The following is a 21,532-nucleotide window of genomic DNA, read 5'->3' as shown; positions in this document are numbered from 1 at the left end:
TCTCCTCGCTGAAAGACGGAGAAGAACGCTGGTTATTCAAATTCAAATTCAAATCAACACTGACAGAGGAGCAGATGTAAAGAGAAAGAGAGAGAGAGAGAGAGAGAGAGAGAGAGAGAGAGAGAGAGAGAGAGAGAGAGATACAAAGCTTGTACCTGACATTGTTAGTATTAATGTGATTCCACTGCGAGGGTCGGGATCGATGCAGTCAGATGAGGGACTGCGTTAACATCCTAATCTCTAATAGCATCAGAGCAGCAAGACTATAAAAACCTCTACCAGCTCAACCATGCACACACACACCGACACACACACACGAGCACAGATGGAGATGATAAGAGAAGACGGGGGAGACACGAGGAGCCATTAGAGGAAGTCCTGTATTGCGTGTTGAAAGAGAATACCCAGATAGCCTCGATGACCCTCATGGCTGACGGTTCCTTCACTGCGGTTCTCACCAACAGACGGCAGCGATACAAGGAAAAACTGATTTATAAATCATTTAGAAACCAGAAAGTGGAGATCCATTTTCATTCATCGTGTTCATTTTGATGCTCTCTGGAGACAAGAAATTTAAGATTTTACAAATTGGAGCATGGCTCTCTCTCTCTCTCACGACCAGTTAGCTCACACATTAGCTCACGTTTGAAGAAGCAGTGTGTGGGATTTAGTGACATCTAGTGGTGAAGCTGCAGATTACAATTAACTGAATACCCCTACGCTTACCTCTCGCTTTCCAAGTGGCCCTGAAGGTAGAGTAAACATGTGAAAATCTCTCTGTAGAGCCAGTGTTTGCTTTGTCCCCAACGTCCCAAACATTCGACTCTTATAGTTATTACGTTTCTTTGAAAAGTCATTTATTTTGGAAGTGAGGAATACCAACTTGCAATCATCGACTTCTGACTTGCAGCAACAGTAAAGTATGTGAACAGTTCTGTTCACGACGCAGCCGGTTGTCTACGCGAACGAGTGGTTAAGAAGCAAGTATATCTGCGGCTTTATATCCCACTATAGACAGAAGAACCTTCCTGAGCACCATAGTTTTGCCATATTTAAATAAAATTATGGTGGCAGCTTTGTTCAGGGTAGAAATCTTCTCAGTTCACAGGAAGTGACAAGTCAAAACTTCGCAGTAAAATGCAAAGTTGCTCCTGCGGAAAAAGATCTTTTACTGTCAGAGTTCATACTGAATGAAGGACTCATGTCACATCAGCTGAAAGAGGCTTCCTGTCGTCCCTCGACCTTTTATGAAAAGCTTTTTGCTGATCAAAGTTGGACAAAGGCAATCTTTATCATTCCATGGGCTCCATTGCTTCGAAACATTCCAAATCTAATCTGGCTCATTAGTAGGCCTCTGGAGTGCTCGTCTCATACCGCAGACACAACCTCTGAGACTCGCATGTGTGCACGTGTGGGACGGCATCTTTAATTACCCAGGTAACAGCCAGATGCTCCATCACTCTGGCAATGGCAGTGATTAAAAGCAGTAAAATATTCATTTCAATCAGACACCCACATGCCACATGTATAATTAATGCACAGCGGAAGGACACAGCAACTTTTTTACTACACTCACACACACACACACATTTCCATCACCATATTCCCTCTGCATGTCACAGCCAGCTGCTGCAAATGTGTGTGTGTGTGTGTGTGTGTGTCGGGACTGGATCTGGGAAATGGAGCCGTGGATGAGCCACTTCGAGCAACGCTCCACAGGGAGGTCAGAGGGCAGCCAGACTGCATTCTGGGACATCATTCAGCCACCTACACAGCAGATGTGTTGGGTTGCTCTCTCACCGCCCCGACTCTCTCTGGGAGTGTTTCTTGTTGGTGGAAACAGTCTCACCGTGCATTCAGCTTTCTCTGTTGTGGGTGTGCTACCTTTTTCTTTTTGTTTTCCTCTTCTCCTTCCTCTTTTTCTACACGCTGCTCCGCTTTGGCAATCTCTTGGAATACCTGCGAGCGGTTTAGTCAGAGGTCTTAGACGCAGTCTGATGTCTCTAGTGGGCGGAAGAATACACAAACACAGGACAATCCGAGACTTGAGGTGAATTCGCAGACATGAAGTAGACACCTGATTTCTAACTAGATCTGCCTCAGGCTGCGCATGTGAACACAGGGAAACCACATAGAACAGGAGGACTTTCCCTTAAAATATGTAAAGAAAAGAAATGTGATTTAAATGATAACACCATAAAGATGTTCCCTTTCACAAACCTGAAATAAATCTGTTCTCCTGTCAATCCCCACGGTTCCACTTTGTCTACTTTCTATTTCCGTCCTTTCAATCCCTCCGACTGCTGCCTCTTTGTTTTCCCTGATTAAGCCCTCTGTCCCGGTATTGTTTCAATTTCAGCAGTAGGCTACAATTACTCAGCGCAGTGTGTGTGTGTGTGTGTGTGTGTGCGCGTATGTGTTGTACCACGCTCATTACAATTACCTCTGGGTGCGAGTGTGTCATCTGTCGCCTGCTCATGTTCCAACTTCTCTCCGAGTGGTGAGGGAGCAGCATCCAGATGCTTCGCCGTGCAGCAGAGACGAGGAAAGATGGGAAAGTCTGAGAGCTGTGGATCCGGAACTAAGGGTCAAATCTTTGTGACCTTTGTGAGGAGCAATAGACGCAGTAAGACGTCTGGGCTTTAGTGAGCTTCAGTTCAGGCTCGTCTTCTGCAGCAGGAAGCACTGAGGTCCATGCTCACGAGGGGAACTTTGGATGTTGCAGAGATATAAGGCTGATCTTGTATTCAAGAAGCAAGAACGTGTAACAGTTGGCAGGCATTACAAAAGCAGTGCGGTGAAGCAGACTGGTAGGAACTCCAGCAGCTTTCATGCGATTACGACTGGCTCGGTTTTAATCTCGTCTACGAGATATCCCGACTGAACGTCTGTCTGATCAGCTGAGAGGCCAAGCAAGGGTTTGTCCCCCAGGAGCCCGGCATGAATAAGTAAATGCTACTACTGTTACTACCACACATCCACCACTTCAGAGGAAGACACGTCCACATCTCCTCTCACCCGCTGTCTACTCGTTCGGTTGTGTGAATGGGTTATCTTTCTCTCTCACTCTCTCACTCTCTCACACACACACACACACACACACCTCATTGCTGCTGTTGATAAATGCACATCTTTGATCCACTTTGAAAACAAGCCAAAATATTGAAGAAAAAAATAAATCTCATTTTCTTCTGGAGGTTTTTATTGTTTTCGCTTGTCATTTGCAAACAGAGCACGTTCCTGCTGAGTTATTGATACGCATATTTTTGCATAAACCCCATCACTGGCCACTTATTGTAGCGTAGAAACAGACTCTCATACAGACCCAGCAGGTAAAACAAAGCTTCCATAGACGGTGTATTGACTGTCTGATGCTTTGAAAGCTTGAAACCCTGAAGATAAAAATGCATGACGCAAATGAAATAATTTATCAGTTTGACAACACAGTAGTACTTTTTTTTGATTTCACAGTTTAACCAAATGTGCAAATTGTTTCAGCACCCCCCCACCCCCCCACCCCCCCATTCACAGTGCTTCTGCTCCCGCAGGCTGTTGTAAATAAGGATCTCAGTCAACTTGCCTTGTTAAAAAATATTTTACAAAACCAGTAGTCATAATTAGAATGTAGATGTCCTCTGCCTGCCGTGGACGAAGCCTCCGACATGCACACGCGAAATGCTTACTCGCGCGTCTGTTGCCACGTGTCAATGAATAATGCACATATTAATCCGGCAACTTGTGGAAGCTTTACCGACATTCATTCAGCATTCTCTCCTGTTCGAGGTTATCTCATTAACGTGGCATCTTTGTAGTCACTAAGCATGAATAACATTCTCTGAAGCTCAGTCAGCGGGAGGGAAAGGTTAGGAGGGGCCTTGGGTTTCGTTTTCTTTGCTGACTTTTTCCAGTTTTCTCCAGAGCCACTTCTTCTTGCCACAGTACCCCCCCCCCAGCTTCACCCTCCATTATGCTGGCAACCAGAGGGAGTCTGTGGTGCAGAGAAAAAGGACTGACCCTGTGATGGTAGAACTCCTTCACCAAATTGAATAGACGATGAAAACTGGCTTGAATAGTGCAACGAATATGGTCGCTGACCAGTCTGTGGAAAAAAACTAGAAGTTTGTGAGGATTTTAAAAGCCCTGTCAGCTGGGCTGGGGTCCTTCCACCTCAGCAGGAGCAGGGACAGCGGCGGCTACGGCTAACTCTGAAGCTACCGACGGGACTGGTTCTTGAGTTTCTTGGTCCACATTTGAGGATGAAGGGAGGGCCGTTTGGGCAAGCAGAGCCGCGGGCAGTCCGGTGGGGAGTGAGCCCGGGATGTGGGACAGGCGGGGCTTGCGTGCCCCTTCTGGACCTCCTCCCTCCTGGTGCTTGACGGTTTCCAGCAACATGCGCACACTCTTGGAGAAGACGGCGCGAGGGTCAGTGGCTGGTAGAGCCGGGCAGGAGCAGCTCTCCCTCAACTCCAGAGCCTGGAGACAGAGTGGAGAGAGAAGCACACTCGTGAGTGAATACTGACGCATCGTGACCCCGGACAAGGAGTTCATTAATAACGACCAGTACAAAGGTGGATACGAGACGTTTCTGTTCGCAGTGCAGTAGAAGAAGAGAGCAGTTACTTGTTCTTTGTGATAGGCAGATAAGATATTTGATCAGAAACGCTGAACTGAAAGGAACGCAACACAAAGAAGAGGATGAGAAGCATCAAAGACAGACAAACACAATAAAGACGAAGACACTGAGACACTTTGGCAGCTCTGTGAGGCTGCATTATACCGCAGTGGTGCTTTAGGCTAAATGCTAAGACATCTTTGTTTAATCTGTCCTGTAGTTGTTGAAACATATCCTAGAGGCTAAGAAATATAGCTAAAGATGCGACCTCTCTTCCCTAAATCAATCCCATACAGGTCGGATAAGCAGAGCTGGACAGAACTAACTACAAGCACTTCCCTAACTGCCTCGCACACCCACCCACAAACACCCACCAAAGTCATTAATCCCTCACTTTAGAATCACCTACAAGACTTATACGTACACGCTCTTGGCTTCCCACTCAACAGGCTCTCCCTCTCATGCTGCCGGTGGACTTAATGCGCTTTGCTCAAAGATGATGAGCCCACTAGTGGAGGCGGAGTGCCCTCAGAAGAGTCGGGTTAAGTAGCTCGATGCTGTCACCTCTCGCAAGGTTAAAAACATCACATTATGCACCACTTTCACCAGACTCAGCTCAGCTGTTAACTGGCTCACATGTGCTGCCGCGCTGGATCGAACCGTGTGGAGTGAGGAGGGTATGTAACAGAGAGTTTACTCAGCGCTCACCCACCCACCCACCCACCCACCCACCCACACACACACACACACACACACACACGGCTGAATCCCCAAAACAACAGTCTTCAGCACTACACTGCCTGTGGCTGCAGCAATCTACCACACAGGGATGTGATATGATGTGCAGGCACAGACATGTAACACACACTCGCACATGGAACATGTCCACACGCTCACAACGACACTGGCACCTGATGGACAATTAGTGGTCTACCCATCTGTTCATCTTTCCTGCTTGGAGCATCTGACGGTGTTCACACAGTCCACCTCTCGCTCAAGGTTAAACTCTGTCGAGTACATGCGTCGAGTCTCTTTCTCTCTGCCTCAGACGCAAACAATGAATGTGGAATGACGACGCTGAATAAACCACTGACACAGTGTGGGAACACTTGAGATCGTGCTGCTATCATTTTTGACTGCTTTTCTTTCAGGTCCTGAACTCAAAGCCTCAAAGACATTTAATAAAGCAGAGCCATGTGTGGGCAAAAAAAACATGTTTTTTCCTGTCTTGCTAAAACCTTGCATCTTTTCCTCTCCTCCCAGAGCCTCTCCTTCCTCCCTGCCCTCCTCGCCACATGTCTGCGGGTGGATACCCGTCTCTCCAGACGATTCATTAGTTACATGAAGACTCCTCGCAACAGCCCCTTAAGCTTCACTGTTTCTTCTAAACAGCAGACGGGTGCGGGGCTCTCTGCTCACACAGGGATCAAAGAGTCTTTTACTTCAGACGAACACATGAATCAGAGCAGCAGCAATGCGTTTACTTATGTAATTGTGGTACTAAACATGTTATTTGAACTGTGTGTGTGTGTGTGTGTGTGTATACCTGTGGCATGAGGCGGTCCAGCTGAGTGAATCTGTTCTTGTGCGACGGGTGTGTGGACAGCCACTCGGGGAAGGTGGGCTCTCCTGTCAGCTGGTCTCTGATTTCCATTTGCTGCCAGAATACGGGTCCTGCTCGCACATCTGCACACGCCTGGAAAGGACACACACACACACACACAAACACACACACACAATGAGGCATCCCTGTGTCTTGTGCCGAGATGAAAATCCTTACTGACATCTGAGTCTAGTTTAGTTTGACAACAGTGTCCCCTAGTGGCCTGCAGACAGCGAGGTTTGAAACCACAGCTACATTACAGGAGTAAACTATTTAGTACTGCACTGTTATGAAGTTGGGGAACTTAAAAATCAATGGCCAACTTTCAGTCCCCTGCTGGATCCTACATTTTGCATAATGCAACGCAATAGCATCTTTCATTTGACATCCCAATCTTTACAATCTGCCACTTCCAGTTTGTAATGCAGGCTCGTTACATCGAAAGCACAAGCCAAGATAACTCTGACGTCATCCGGCCAAACACAGACCGAAAACAAGCAAAAAACCAACTGGAGAAAAGACAAAAACGGACGGAAATCCAACTGTTTTGGAAACTGAACTTTATGTGCAAACTCAGTGGATTGTTCCTTTAAGTATGATGATACCTTTGCAGCCAACTGCAACCCGACTTTGTCGGCCTCAGCCTCCAGTTTCCTGCTGAAGGGACGGTTGAACATCAGCTGAGGGAGAAAAAAAAAAGATGATGTATGAGGTTGTACAAAATTCATACATATTCCCCGTTTTTAAAAGTCTATTCCAGAACAAAAAGAAAATCGTTGCCAGTTGATTGAACGTTGTGTGCAAAGTACGAACACTGTGATGTCTTGTCAGGAGATTGTGTGACATTCTGGAAGAGGTCTCACCTGGGACAGCTTGTCCTGGACCCACTGTCCCAGCAGAGCCAGGCTGTCTCGAGGACACACGGCCCAGATGGCTGTCAGCAGAATCAGGGACAGGAGGTCCACGACATGAGACAGACTGGCCTGTTCTGCCTGGGGGGGGGGGGGGGGGGGGGGGGCAGAGGGATGACAGGGAGGTGACAGAGGAGACAAGGAGGGAATGTAGAAAGGATTAAGGGTTAAAAAAAATAAATGGAAGAGAATAGAAAAAGTTTTTGGGAGGTGAACAAGGCTGCTGGAGCATATTGATTGTTCCCATCTATTTCAGAGGAACTTTTTACGCTATAACAGATTTAGAGGTTTTAACAGCCGATCCAATAGAGCGCACCTACTGGGTAATACCAAGCACATCGATGCTCATTCCCTTCATCTAATTAAAATCTCCTTCAAGCATTTCCTCCGAGGACGTTTAAAGTCTTGAAATACCCACAACTTCATTAGACACTTTTTCTTTTTTTTTCTTTTTTCTGAAGAACAAGACGAATCGGCTTTTGTAGAGTAAAAAAAACAGCCGTCAGTGGAGAATTAACAAAGCTCGGCGGCGCCCTCGGTGGACGGGGCTTTGGACGCCGCGGTGCAGACGGGATCAGTGAGCGTTTGGAGGTGATTGTCAGGGAGTCTTCTTCACCGGCTGATGCAACAACACCGCAACTGGTGCCACTTCAGCCATTAGTACACGTCCGAGATGGAGCTGGGGAGGGGGGGGGTGCTGATGATGAATCATCGGGAGATTTCAGTGTATAATGCACATCCCTATAGGAGGTCCACATACATATTTATCTCACCACCTTGTGTGGGAGAGACCTGGAAGACTTCCAGCTGTAACTTTCTACTCTGTGTGCCAACGCAGGCTTTTAAATGACTTTAAACTTTGTTCTGGAACATTGTTTCAGATGACTCATCTGTGTGCACGGTGAGGGTCTGCTGCTGGCAGCACGTCGTTCTCCACAGAGCTGCGTCTTTGTTTTCCATTTAAATAGTTTGGCTCCGTCGTGCAACTGCAGCTCGCATTGAATTAATGAATGAGAGAATTATGTCTGTAAATAAGTACAGTGGTAGGTTTAATTCCCTCCCCATTGCGACAGCCGCACTAACAATGAGGGCCTGTTGCTACTGCGCTGTGAGGCAGCGGGAACTAAATGTGTTTGAAGGTGATAAAGGCAAACTAATGAGCAGATATTTTGGTGGAGAAATAAAGGGACGGACTCCAATGTCAGGTGGAGCGCTACTGTAAATAATAATAAGCTCTGTGGAGATATAATCAGGGGTAGAAAGAGGTGACACCATCACAGAGCGTACTTACAGAGTGTCCCAATACAGCATGAGCCATCTCGTGTCCCAGCACAACGGTGAGCTGGTGGACGTCCGTCACCGCCTCCAGCATCCCCGCAAACATGAACACTTTCCCGTCCTGCGTAAAAAGGAAAGAACAATCCAAGTCTGAGACGACGTCGTGACACGAAGGACACGTGTAGCTCTACATGCCATCTTCCTTCTACTGACCGGCAGGACGAAGGCGTTGACGTCGGGACTCTGCACCACGTGGACGCTCCAGGTGACTTCAGACACTTCAGGGATGTCCTTGTTTCTTTGGGCCAGGTGCTGCACCACCCGCTCCACCACCTGGTGACGAGGGTCGGTGACTGGAACCAGCAGCTCCGCAAACTCCTCCATGTACTGAAGGACACACACACACACACACACACTTGAGCATTTTAGGAATAATTTAATTTGCTTAATTCCTCCTCATATTCAATTTTCTCTCCCTCCTTCAGTCATCCATTTACTAAATGCCATCTCACTTGTTTTCATCTAAATTAATCTTATTAAAAGTGTTGGAAAGATAATTTGTAATTTTCTCTCTCTCTCTCACCACCTCTGAAGTCAGGGCTGCCAGCTCCATGTACTTCTCTCTGCTGAACAGGAGGAGGCGGGTGCGTCCCGTCACCGGGGACTCGTCCAGGTGGGTCAGGAGGAGGAGGGCTACAATCACCATAGTAACGCCTGCCCCCGCTGCCAGATGCCAGCGGCGCTGACGGACCCAATTGCGAAAGAGCTGCCGGCGGTCGGCCGACAGAGCCACCCACCACTTCCTTATACTCCTGTGCACAGGGGGAAGGTGCTGAGGTAGCTCCCACAGAATCACGCTGTACGTTTAAACATCACATACTGCCCCACAGTGGGACAGAATGAAGAGAACATAAATCATTTAATTCTCCTTTCATGTCTGGCAAATTGGCATGTTTGGAATTTAGTAAAAAAAAAAAAAATGCAAAAACCACTGAGATCTGAAAGTAGGTCTGGCCAAGAAAGCAGCATCAAAACATGCATAAAATATGCTCACAACAGCATAGCATGCACAAAACACTGGAGTGAGTTTGTGTGTTTTTCCTAAGGAGGCAGTCAAATATTTAAGGAGACAAGTAGGCCAAGACAGAACACCTCTCTGTAGAGCGGGGAGTTTCATGGTGGGGGAGCTGGAAATGCTTCCAAATTCATCTCTCTGACCCAAAATAGAACCGAATAAACGAACGACGCCTCACTGATGAAAGTGTGCTATGGAGCCTCACGTGTGCCAAATGATGCTATTATTATTGTTATGAATTTAAAGTTAAATTGGTTTCAGATTAGTGTAGCAAGACGTAACAGACAAGACACAACAAGACACAAAGTGTTTATTTAATGTTATGTCACTTTATGTTGATGTGGGGCCGTGTATTAGAGGAGCAGGCAGTCTATTGTGGAGGGTTACACGTGTGTGTGTGTGTGTGTGTGGTAGCAGTAGGAAGGAGTGGTTACATTTAAAAAAATCAATTAAATTAAATACAAAAACAAAGGAGGATAGAAATTTAAATTACATAAGACAAATATGTACACATATTATGGTAATGAAAGAGAGATTTTTTGTTATCAGTTAATTAAAAAACTGTTAATTAACAAAAACAATGGCAACAAAGTAACTTATTTGTCAAATCAAATGACCCAATTTATACAACTGCTAATAAAACAATTAAGAACACATTACTACATTAAAGTGGTAATTAAATAACATTGTGTGTCTCCTACCTGCCCAGGATTATAGCCACGAGCTTCTGCAGAGGTTTGAGCATCAACCATATGAGGGGGGCGGGCAAGGCCCTCGCGGGGGCTGAGGTGTGGAACAGGTGTCCCAGGAGGACGAGACCGGAGTGCACAGGTAAAGGGGGTTTGGGACCGATCTGGCAACACGCGGTCCTCCCATTGTTAAGGAATAGGAGAGGCGATAACTTTGAAGTGGCTCTGAGGTGAACAGAGTTTGATGGAGGAGTCTGAGAGGACACCCAGTAGTGTGTCTTCTGCACGGGACGTCCAGCTTGTGCGCAGCAGACCCGGAAGTGTCGTGTCAGATGAGCGGAGAGAGAAGAGAAGCGACTGCTCCTCAAAACACAAAGTAGAAGCATCGTCCTTGCTGGTGACGCAAAAAAGTATTGTTTGCAAACTCAGACGACGCAAACACGTCCGTCTGTTGTTATATAAGAGGACTGGTATTCCTCATGTTGAAGTAGAAATGACTGTCATCGGACGTTTTAGTTTCCTTCCGTTTTTAAAATAACCTCGAACTGTTCCCAGCTGTCAATGTCACTGCTAGCCGGTGGACGCTAGCTACATTTAGCCTTGTACCGCTGTCCGCAGAACTAAAATGTTTATCTGGTTCAAACGTTTATTTCATAGCGCCTTAACACGTCGAGATAAAAAAATAATTTTAGTTCCTTTGCGACGCGAATCGTCTGCACTGTTGACCACGGAACTTTGGACAGTTAGACGCTTCCGCTTCCAAAATGATTCCCCCTAGAAACGACTCCGCGACGGACGTTCCGGCTGCACAGTTAGCGTCTCGCAGTAGATTAAAGAAACATAATCATCATAACATGTTTCATCCGTCTTATGTCTGTATGTTTCGTGTTACACCATTAACTGTATAATTTCTCACTATTTAATATTATAACTATCATATAACTTTGTATTCAATAGAAATAATAGAGCATCTTTGGTTAAAGTTGTCAGTTGCATTATTAGCCTTTGTGCCTCACTTAAAAAGGACCAAAAATTAATTTAATTTCAGAATTCTAACCCTTTTAAATGTTGCTTACGTAACGCCACAGTTGTCATTAACCCCCTGCCCCCACAAAACTTAATTATTTTCTGTGCTATTTTTTTCAGCCTGGGATGTCAATGATTGGCAACAACTTCGCTTTTTATGCATGAAACACTGCAGTGCTCCTAAATACAGCAGCACTCAATCTGGTGGAAAAAAGTGCAACTTTGAAGCCAGGGCTCGAGATTGAAAGTCTGATATGTTGGAATAAATGATTTTATGATGTAATGGATTTGGGATTAAAGTTTGTCCTTTTTTTAATAGGTTTCAATGGGGACATTTAGGGTCTGATCATCTGTGTTTTGGCTACAGACTTTATTATCATTGACTTATTATTCAGGTGATGAGGTAAAACTTACGCCCATGCCAAAATGTATGCCAAATGCAATAACACAGAGAAAATGATCGAACCGTTAAAAGAGAAAAGCCAACCTACTAATGATGAATCCAGGTAGATAATTTTAACAAAAATAAACGTACTACCATAGAAGCTAAGCATTTTCCTTTGACGGAAAAGAAAACGGCAAAGGTCTGACTTCTATTTTAGACATTTTGGTCAAAAACGACAGCATTTAAAAGCACTGTAACTAAGTATCGGGTTATCAAACTATTACACAAATATAACATAAAACAAGAGGCCAAAATATATAAATCCATTTTTATTTTCCTGTTTAAAAGAAACCTGCAGAACTGAGAAACTTTTTCTCCCCAATAACACAAATCTTTCTCTTTCTTTCTAGTTTTTTGGTTAAAGCATTGAACAAAAAATAACAAAATGTCCAAAAACTAAATGAGTAAGTTGGTAATACTGATACAAAACCTTATCGTAAAGCTTTTGCTGCATTAAATATTGTTTAAGCACAAGCAGGGTGAGATACGTCGTCCATCACAGTAAATAGTCGTGTTCACTCGACAACACAGAGCCCAGATGTAAAACTGTGCTGCTGTTTGTCTCAAACTGTGAGTCTGTGGTTTGTACGCTGGTGTCTGAAGCTCTGCCAGAGTCTGGATCAGAGCCTCCTCCTCCTCCTCTTCCTCTTCCTCCCTCCGGAGGCTTCTCCTCACTGAGCAGCTCGTCAAAAGCAAAGTCATCCAGGTCCACCGGTCTGTGTGAGGGATTCAAAGACTCTTCCTCTTCCTGGTCAGACGGTTGCTCCTGGGCAATGAAGTCGGCCTGGAAAAGGGCCTGGATCCGGGTGAGGAAGGGGTCTCCCTCCTCATCTGGCAGGGGCTCCATGTACCTGGCCAGAGACGACAGCATCTAAGGGGAGGGGCCAGGTGGAAGAGGTACAGTGAAATGAGACAGAGAAAATAAAACTGCAGAACAGGGAACACTGGGATGTGTGAACGGACCTTCTCCAGACAGGTGAGATGGGAGTCTTTCCGGAAAAATCTCTCCATCGGCACACTCCTAGAAGAAGAAGGAACAGTTTAGATGCTTCATCTTTAAAACAGTTACCTCGCCCTAACCAAGACAAACTAAAACTAATTATTAGGAATTGGGCAATATAGAATTTTTTATCTTGGCTCATGATAAAAAGAAACGACTCACAACAAGTTGATTGTTTGTGTTTCACTAAAAAGACGCGTGTCCTGTCTGTGACGCAATACAGATATTTGTTTCTACACAAACAGGAAAGGTAAAGTAATTCCAGTATGTTTTAAGAGTTTTAAGCATATTTTGGTGATTATCGGGAATCGCAATTATTTTGACCAGGATAAGACTAAAACTTTCTGAAAAACTTAAACTTAACAAACTCACTCTGAAGACTAACTATAACTAAACTAGAATAAAAAGGATTCCAAACTATTCCAGCCTTGGTCAGGACTCGGTTCCCACTCACCCGGCTGATTGACAGTATTTGTAGATGATCCACTGAGCTCTCCTCAGCGTCTGTTCCCAGTCTGGAATGTCTTGTGATGACAGGAAGTCGAATCTATAGGGCAGCTCTGGAGGGGGGGGGGGGGGGGGAGAGAGAGAGAGAGAGAGAGAGAGAGAGAGAGAGCGAGAGCGAGAGCGAGAGAGAGGATAAACTGTGCTACTGTGTGATGAAATCACTGACCTACATTATCAGCTGGATTTCAAAGCCTCTTGATCTTAACTGTTTTGAATCATGTCTTCGTGTGTGTGTGTGTGTGTGTGTGTGTGTGTGTGTGTGTGTAACACACTCTGAGGGCCTGAAGGCTCCTGGCTCTCTTTCACCAACAAGCAGGTAGTTTGGGAGTGGGGGGAGGGGTTGGCCGGGTCGTACGGGCTCACGATCATCCCGATGAAGGGGGCTCCGCCACGAGAGAAGTAACTCTGGAACAACCAGGACAGAGGAAATCAGATCACACATTCAAACCAGAACGTTCAAACTCGTCCTTTCAATGTCACGCGTTAATAAAAACCTGCTGGATCAGACAGTGATCAAATATAAGAAACAGCCGGTGAAACACATTCAATTTCCTGTAAATTCGTCGCAATAAAAGTCCTCTTCCTCCCTGTAGTATTACTAAACATGTTATTGACAAAGCTAACGCTAAAGCTACGCTAAATCAACAAGTGTAACCAAGACCTATTAAACCAGTGGGACTTCTTTGACGGACCGCTCTTACCTGGAACTGGTCCTGCGTGTTTATGTCCCGTACTGAAGGGTTTGGGTGGAAGGTCGGGTGCGAGTGGTACCAGCCCACCACGCTGAGGCCCAGAGACGACAGCACGTCGCAGGCCTGCGTCTGAGACAGCGGGTCCATCTCACACTGCAGACCCGTGCTCACACTGTTGCACGGCTCTGCTGCACAGATCTGCACAGAACACACAGACTGCTGTACACAGTGACACAAAGAAGAAATAAAGTGTTGCTTTCCACTCCGTTCTCTACCTTTAACACTCTCTGCTCCTCGTTGAAGGTTCCACCGAGCAGGCCGATGACTTCCCCCCGCGACACGTGGGCATGCTGACAATCACAACACACATTAGAATACCATTAATGATAATAAATGAATGACAGGCTTGCAGCTAGGGCGGGGCAAAATGGCCAAAATCACAATAGTATACTAATTAAATACTTGACAAATGAGTATTTTCTCATTTAATTAAGAACTCTAGTACAAAATGATCAGATTTTCTGAGAAATAAGTGTTAATATGTGCTTGTTATTATCAATTAAGATCATTTAACTGTGTCTGAAGATGTCTCCATGAAGGATTTCTTCACCATATGATTCCATTGAAAGACGGTAAAGGATCATTGTGAAGTATCGGCCAGCCCTCCTTGCACGTGATACAAAGGGGAGAGTACATTCAGCTGGTTGTGTGTAAAGCATACCATGTCCATTATGAGAAGAGTCTCTGCACACACAATAACCTGGAATGGTTCCTGGGAAGAACAGCAAAGGAGAGCTTTTAATCCTTATCAAACTAACAAAGAGACATCGTACTGCTGATGACTGAATGACGGATAAACGGCCACTGACCTGCACATCCTCTCCAAAAGACCTGCAGGGAATCAACTGGAAGGGATCAAAAGACCTAAAAGAAGACCGTAAATAGTTACACATATAAATGAATATAAAATGATATAATTATATAATGAATCCATCATGCTCACCCTCTGAACCGTGAGACCTTGCAGGGTTTAGGCTGCCTCTTCATCTCTTCTCTCCGCAGGGCGAGTTCCTCCGCACTGAGATGCTGAGGACACAGGATCAGTAAATGTGTTCATGTGAACGATCAGCTGTTTGCTGCACGGTTGCATTTTTATCTCAAAGTGTCCACACCTCGTACGTCTGTCCCTCCAAATCTTTAGAGTCGCACCAGTTTCCCCACGTGTCCCGCACGCGCCGCTTCCTGGTCCGCTGAAACGTGCAGCCAATCGGCAGTTAGCTCAAGGTTTTACATTCTTGAGGTCGGGTGTGTTTTATGGGAGTTTTGAGGAGTTTCTGGGTACCTACCATGCTCTGCAGTCTCTGGGCGAGCTGGTAGGCCTCAATGACATCTCTGCCCTCCTTGTGCTTGGAGCGGTCCACCACCTTTGGGCGATTGTAGACCGCTTGCTCTGTGAGAGAAGAGGCACGGCTCCAAATGAAAAAGGGAAGCCAGACTTAAGAAAAAGAGCAGCAAAATGCAGCTCAGAGAAGTTACCGCAGTTGAAGTTGATGGCTCCGATGAGCTCCAGGTAGGTGTGTATTCTCCCGATGCAGTTGACGTCTCCGCAGTTCTTCAGTCCAGGGCGGACTGACGTCTTGTTCAGGTACCTGGGCTTGCTCCTCAACCTGAACAACAAAAAAAAAGTAAGATATTTTTCTGCAGAGCTGTGGTTGACAAACGTTCCCGGACAGTTTGAAGTTTTACCACTGATCCAGGATGTAGTTTCGGATCTTAAGGTATCTTTCAGGGGTCTTGGACGGTCGTCCCTCAAAGAACTCTGGGATAGCTTGTTTCTCCTCCTCAGTGATGGTCTCCATGTCCATCTCTATTTCCTGCTCAGGCACCTTGAGCTCCTCCTCTTCGTCCTCCTCATCCTCCTCCTCTTCCTCCTCCTCCTCCTGGTCTTCTTCTGGCCCATCAGCTGGACTCTGCTCAGTCCTATCAGCACAATCTGGGCAGCAAATACGAACACAATGTAACACAAGAGTAAAAGAAATCCTCATCACGGGGTGGGTTATAAAAACAGAAGGTGTTGAGTCTCACCTGTGTCGTCACTACTGGCCTCCTCCAGTTGACCAGTCTGTGCTGGGCTCTCAGACTGGGAGACTTCTTCGTTGTCATCCGTCATCTGCTCCGAGTCTTTCTGAGCTGCCGTCTGAGGGTTTTTTGGAGGGGGTGGCTCTCTCTCGTCCAGCCCAGTCACAACGGTCTTCTCCGAGGAAGGGAGGGAAGACGAGGGTCGAGGAGTTTGCGGAGGCAGCGAGGTGTGGCCGAGTCGGTCCTTTGTCTCAGGCAGACCTGGCTCTTCCTGCTCCTCTGTGTCCGTCTGGACATCACGCTCCGGCTCACAGAGGTCAGTTCTGAGCTCAGCCGGCGGCCCGTCGTCGCTCAGATCATCGGTGATGTCCACCTCCTCGTCCTCTTCATCAGAGAGCTTCTCTATGCGGACAGTGTTTGTCAGAGCGGACGCCTGACTGGAGGTGGGCTGAGGAGGCAGTAAGTGTGGCTCGGGACCAGCAGAGGGAGCTGCAGCTCTGGGTTCTGATGTAGTCTGAAAAAAACAAAAAAAGCATGCACAGATGACGAAAGAGTTTGTTCGTTTTCACATTTCTTATTTCTCAGACCGTCCTGAGGAATGTGTTTCTGATTGTGAAAGAGTTTGAGCACTGAGGAACGACCACGGTTAGGCTCGTATTAACAGACTGGAACATGTGAAAGTAAAAGCAGGTCTCACCTTGTGTTTGAAATACTGTCGGGCATAACTCTTGACCTGAAAAATGGAACGGCTGCCGACCAACTTGGCAATCTTAGTCCACCTTCGACCAAACTGAGCCTGCAGAAAACAAACACACACCTGGTTATTTTTGGACAATACGCTCACAAAGTAACATGTCAAAGGCCTGTAAACACAAGCACCAAGAGCTCACCAGTCCTTCCTCAAACAGGTCTTTCTCCTGTTTGGACCAGCGAGTGGAGGAGCCGGAACCCGAGGCCGACGTCTTGGCCGGAGACCTGAACACCCGACGAGACAAAAGTGTGACGTACAGCAAAATGCTAACAACTGTTGGTGTGAATGCTAAAGAAAGGTTTGACTCACTTCTTCACTTTGGGCTTGTTGTCTGCATCACTTTCCCAAATGTGGTCCGGAATCCCCTCACCTGTCAGGTAGTATCTACAAGCTTAGTTCAGGACCAACACGTTTAATACAGAATGTCACAAGCAATTATCTGATAAATGACTCTTTAAAAGATAAATGAATGTGTTCATCATTAATCTTTATTTGTTTACACTCTCTCACTTTTCTCTCTTTATTTTATGTCTTTAATTTCATTTCTACAATTAGTCACTTAATGATCACTGGGAGGAGCTTTATTAAAATGAGCAATATTTGTCAAGACAAGTCATTCCTTAGCATCTCACCTCTCATAGTCTCTGCATTGGACAATACAGAATCTATTAAAATTGCAGTAAACGATATTATTTTCATTTTAAGACGATTTTATGCCACTGATATAATGCCACCCTTTAAAAGAGCAATGAACCTTTAATTTTTAAAACGCAAATAATAAAACAGCTAGAAACTAGGCCCAGTTTTACATAATGTAATTTATAAATGTTTACTGTATATGTCGATACGTCACTGGCTCTGTCAGTGGTCTGCAGTAAAGACACTTAAAAGGACTCTGCAGCCATTACGACACTGTCGTTTACAACCGTGTGTGTGTGTGTGTGTGGTGCGTTTGAGGGCCAGTGAAAAGGATACTGTTCCTCCAGCAGCATCCTCTCGATCACCTCCCTGTTCTCCGGGCTGATGGAGCTGTCCAGCTGCCATGGCTGCACAACAGAGACACGCACACACACGCACACACACGCACACACACGCACACACACGCGCACACACACGCACACACACACACACACACACACACACAGAGTCAACATCATCAACAACAACAACAACAACAACACAAGCATCAACAGCCACACAGGAGTCAGTTAGCCTAGTGAACTCGTACCAGTATCCCCGCGCTTCTCTTCCACCCAGACTGGATGAACTGCTCCGGGACTAGACCTCCTCCGTCCAGCTCACTGAAACAGAGAAAAGACACGATAAGGGCCGAGGACTCCCATCAGTCCACGGAGACCCACAGAGCAGCTAACCGCCGCTGTAGACCTCTACGTGGGACTAAAGAACAACGAGCAGGTCTCCGTAGATTAGTGTGGACAACAGTACACAGGACCAGAGCACCGTGTGAGCGTTAATTCATCAAAAACAGGCAATATTCTCACCGAATACTGTTGTCAAATTCGTCTCCCTCGATGTCAACATCCACCTCGTCCTCCATGTTGTCGGATAAACGTAAACAACGGAGAGAGAGCGAGAGCGCGAGAGCGCCGGAGGAAAAACAGCGCTCTGCTCTGCTCACAGCGACACCTGGTGGTGGGATGAACTAAAAACCTAATACAACTACTATTACTACCACAACTGCTGCTACTACTACTGCTAATACTATTACTACCGCTACTTCTACTACAGTGGCGGCTGGTGGAAAATGTTCTAGGTAGGGCTGTGCCACATCCAATCAATTTCAGCAAACATCCCAGAATTATTTAATGCAAACAAATTTAAGGTATCAAACACGTATTACTACTTTGCAGTTAAATATTTCACCTTTATTCCAACATGAAAAAAAGCAGTAAATAACACTTTGACAAACACGTCAGGACATCTTATTTTTGTCACCCTCACAAGCAATTCAGTATAATATAATATATAACAGTGAAGACGGATCACAGATTAAACTCAAGCTTTATATTCGATTAGTTTTCTGATTTAACATCTGGTGTTTGATTAGTATTATTAGCAGTGGTGTAATGTCACTAATATAATAGGGTTAAAAAATGAAACTACAATATATCACCATGAAACTTTCCCAGTTGATTACAAACAATTATTTTTTTGTTTTACACGTTTTCTGAAATGTTTAAATATGCAAATGATGCCTTATATAAAATGTGACAATTTGCATAATTTTCTAAAACATAAATCTGAACATCGAATAAAGCCATGTTCAAAATGATTGTTTTCTACAGAGGGAATATTGGATATCTCTACATATCACTCAATGAATCAGAAAATACTGTCAGCCATAAAAAAGTTTTGAGTAATAAAATGTATAAGTCAGGCTGTGAATGATTTATGAACAAAGCCCTCAGTAAAAACCTTCAGAATATAGAGGAATGAAACAGGAACATTTGGTGTAAGAGTAGCTGAAGTGGAGATTTCTGAAATGAGAAAAAAAAAACAACTTCCAAAACAACACACACCACAGGCTCCATCCAATGGTTTCCTACATTTTGTTTAGTGTCCTGTAGTATAATATCTGCGGGGAGAAGTATTTGCATCTCCTGCATGACTTAAATACTGAAGTGTGTGTTCAGCTTTAACCACCAGCAGGAGTAATATGAACCTGCACAATGCTGCTGATGAAGACGCCTTTTATCCCATAAAAGTTGTTCCATTTATCATATTTTACCTTTTCCTTTACAAACTAGGTCTGATTCAAGACTGATTGATGATAAACGAACAGTAAAGGCTAAATATGAAGACACCAACAATAAAAGACAAACGTTTGAGACAACAAAAAAAAGGTTTTATTTAGAAATTCACAGTTTCTAATGGCACTACAGTTTTGTAGTAACTCACTCCTGCTCAAAAAATACTGTGCAGCTCTTCAGAGTTAATCACACAGAGAAAGAGTGAGAGAGAGAAGAGATAGCACTTGGCATATAAGGTAAAAAAAAAAAAAAAAGGCATGAGGAGTCATTCAAAGTGCACTGCGCTCCTAGAATTTCTCTCCGAGGGCGTTCTCCCTCGTCACTGTGTTACGGGATAAGTAGATTCAAAGTAGTCTCTCATAACACAGACAAACACACACATACATGAGATCAACAAATACATCCTCACATGCATACAGGTTTACACACACACACAAACATAAGATCGTACACATTCAAAGAAAAAGAAAGAAAAAAAACAAAAGGGTAAAAAACCCAACTCATGATTTGTGGAACATACAGAATCACATTAATAGTGTTCCACATTCACCCATCTCCGCTGCGTTCCCTTTATTAGACCATTCACATCCGTCTCCTCACAAAAGTGTCATTCAAAGGTGGGGCGACCACGTGAAGTCAAAGAGCCGTGACAAGTGAAAAAATAAAATAAAAATGAGTACAATGAGAGAGGATGCACAGATCAGGGGGGAAACAAGCAGGCGTGAAGATGAAAGCCTTTAAAGCTCCGTAATGAGAACACACGTTAAAGAGTGGCTGATAAAAGCAGGCATATATTAAAACTTCACAGTCACAGAAAAGTCGTGCAATGGTGGCCGGAGGCGACCTCGGATGAAGACATGTAAAAGAGGAAGAGGAGCTGTGGAAGCTGGTCAGGAGAGGCAACGATGCTCTTTTGAGAGGCAGAAGAAAATAATCTCCTTAAAAAAGCCCAACCACTCAGAGCCAGTCAGAAACTGCATACATGAAGAAAAATATACATTTTATTATTTAAAAAAAAAATGAATTCTCACATGCGCATCCCTACCTACGCTGCTTAAACATTAAACCGAATGTCGGCGTGTTTAAAACCGGTTTGGTAAGTGATCAGACGATAACCAACACTCATTACAGCCCTTTCCACTACGTCTGCTACCCAGCAGCTCTGAACAGACACAAAAAGCAGCAGTGTGACGATCCCAACAACTTTCTCTCGATTATCGTGTAAAAAATAAAAATTGCGGCAGGACACGTGACTGTGATCAAACAGACTCGGGGGGGGGGTCTGCCATAACGTCAGGCTAAGATGTAAAGAAATAAACAAAAGAAGAAGAAAGTGTCAGTGCAGTCCAGTGCGTTTCACTGTGATATTTCTAAGTAACGTTCTCACATGGATGAACTGCAGGACTGGGAGACTGGCAAGCCAGCTGGGTTCGTTTTAAATAAATAAATAGATAAATAAAACTGGTCTGTCAGACTCGGCTGCAGGGTCCCAGTATGGTGTGCATGTGTGTGAGTGTGTGTGAGACACAAATGTAAACATTCAGCTCTGCAACCTAACGTGCTCCTACAGTACACTGTGCCCTGAACAGGGAAACGCATCGCCTCCATGATGGTTTGAGAATAAACAGGAGCATGGCTCAGCTATGGATGAGCGAAATATTGAAATATAACAGAACAAAACGATATAAACCTCCACGGTGGCTTTGCCTCTGGCCTGTTTGAAGCCTTTACCTTCCTCACAGTCACAATATCCTCTGTAACAAGTGCAATTTCTCTGTATTCGATGTGTGAGCAAGCTCTTCGGGGCCAGCCCAAACTAACGGAGTGAGGACAGTTTCATGGTGAAACTAGTGGGATCCACAAACTGCTGCGATCGTCTTTGTAATTACGAGGGTTAAGCGGGACACTAAACGCATTCGGACATGTAAAAATCCTGTTCTTCATTCAGCTCTGGTGGTTGGTTTGGAAGAGACCGGCGGGGGGGAAGAGAGGGCGAGAGAGAGAGGGCGAGAGAGAGAGAGCGAGAGAGCGAGAGAGCGAGAGAGCGAGAGAGAGAGAGAGAGAGAGAGAGAGAGAGAGAGAGAGAGAGAGAG

The 21,532-nt window shown here is 45.2% G+C and overlaps 2 protein-coding genes across 2 annotated transcripts; both read right to left on the bottom strand.

Moving 5' to 3' along the window:
• Positions 1–3,110: 3,110 nt before the first annotated feature.
• Positions 3,111–10,960, bottom strand: oma1 (OMA1 zinc metallopeptidase). The gene is made up of 8 exons (XM_031868246.1): positions 10,181–10,960; positions 8,988–9,216; positions 8,618–8,791; positions 8,418–8,525; positions 7,079–7,207; positions 6,821–6,895; positions 6,159–6,308; positions 3,111–4,473 (listed from the first exon to the last, which is right to left on the bottom strand). Exons 1-8 carry the CDS (start codon positions 10,552–10,554, stop codon positions 4,144–4,146), a joined length of 1,569 nt encoding a protein of 522 aa, XP_031724106.1. The 5' UTR covers positions 10,555–10,960; the 3' UTR covers positions 3,111–4,143.
• Positions 10,961–11,291: 331 nt separating this feature from the next.
• On the bottom strand, positions 11,292–18,237 carry mysm1 (Myb-like, SWIRM and MPN domains 1). Its single transcript, XM_031868244.1, has 20 exons — positions 18,171–18,237; positions 17,897–17,969; positions 17,644–17,714; positions 16,978–17,052; positions 16,808–16,892; positions 16,615–16,713; positions 15,924–16,431; positions 15,585–15,831; positions 15,375–15,505; positions 15,185–15,288; positions 15,011–15,088; positions 14,842–14,924; positions 14,708–14,762; positions 14,560–14,610; positions 14,114–14,188; positions 13,848–14,036; positions 13,419–13,551; positions 13,094–13,199; positions 12,603–12,660; positions 11,292–12,510 (listed from the first exon to the last, which is right to left on the bottom strand). The coding sequence occupies exons 1-20, from the start codon at positions 18,224–18,226 to the stop codon at positions 12,136–12,138; spliced, it is 2,652 nt and encodes an 883-aa protein (XP_031724104.1). The 5' UTR covers positions 18,227–18,237; the 3' UTR covers positions 11,292–12,135.
• Positions 18,238–21,532: the final 3,295 nt, after the last annotated feature.

Source organism: Anarrhichthys ocellatus, unplaced genomic scaffold (assembly GCF_004355925.1).
Source record: "Anarrhichthys ocellatus isolate YVR2014 unplaced genomic scaffold, GSC_Weel_1.0 scaffold42, whole genome shotgun sequence".
In the NCBI taxonomy this organism is placed as follows: Eukaryota; Metazoa; Chordata; class Actinopteri; order Perciformes; family Anarhichadidae; genus Anarrhichthys; species Anarrhichthys ocellatus.
Note: the sequence above shows the minus strand (reverse complement) of the source record. Positions and strands in the feature narration are given on the sequence as shown.

Coding starts and splice junctions, on each gene's coding strand:
- oma1 (XM_031868246.1), bottom strand. CDS start 10,554: ATGCTTCTACTTTGTGTTTTGAGGAGCAGTCGCTTCTCTTCTCTCTCC. Junction 6,309..6,820: donor GGTTGCAGTTGGCTGCAAAG/GTATCATCATAC, acceptor TGTCCTTTCCAG/GCGTGTGCAGATGTGCGAGC. Junction 4,474..6,158: donor TGGACCGCCTCATGCCACAG/GTATACACACAC, acceptor CTCTGTCTCCAG/GCTCTGGAGTTGAGGGAGAG.
- mysm1 (XM_031868244.1), bottom strand. CDS start 18,226: ATGGAGGACGAGGTGGATGTTGACATCGAGGGAGACGAATTTGACAAC. Junction 16,893..16,977: donor AACAAGCCCAAAGTGAAGAA/GTGAGTCAAACC, acceptor TCGGGTGTTCAG/GTCTCCGGCCAAGACGTCGG. Junction 13,200..13,418: donor GGAGCCTTCAGGCCCTCAGA/GTGTGTTACACA, acceptor CCCCCCCTCCAG/AGCTGCCCTATAGATTCGAC.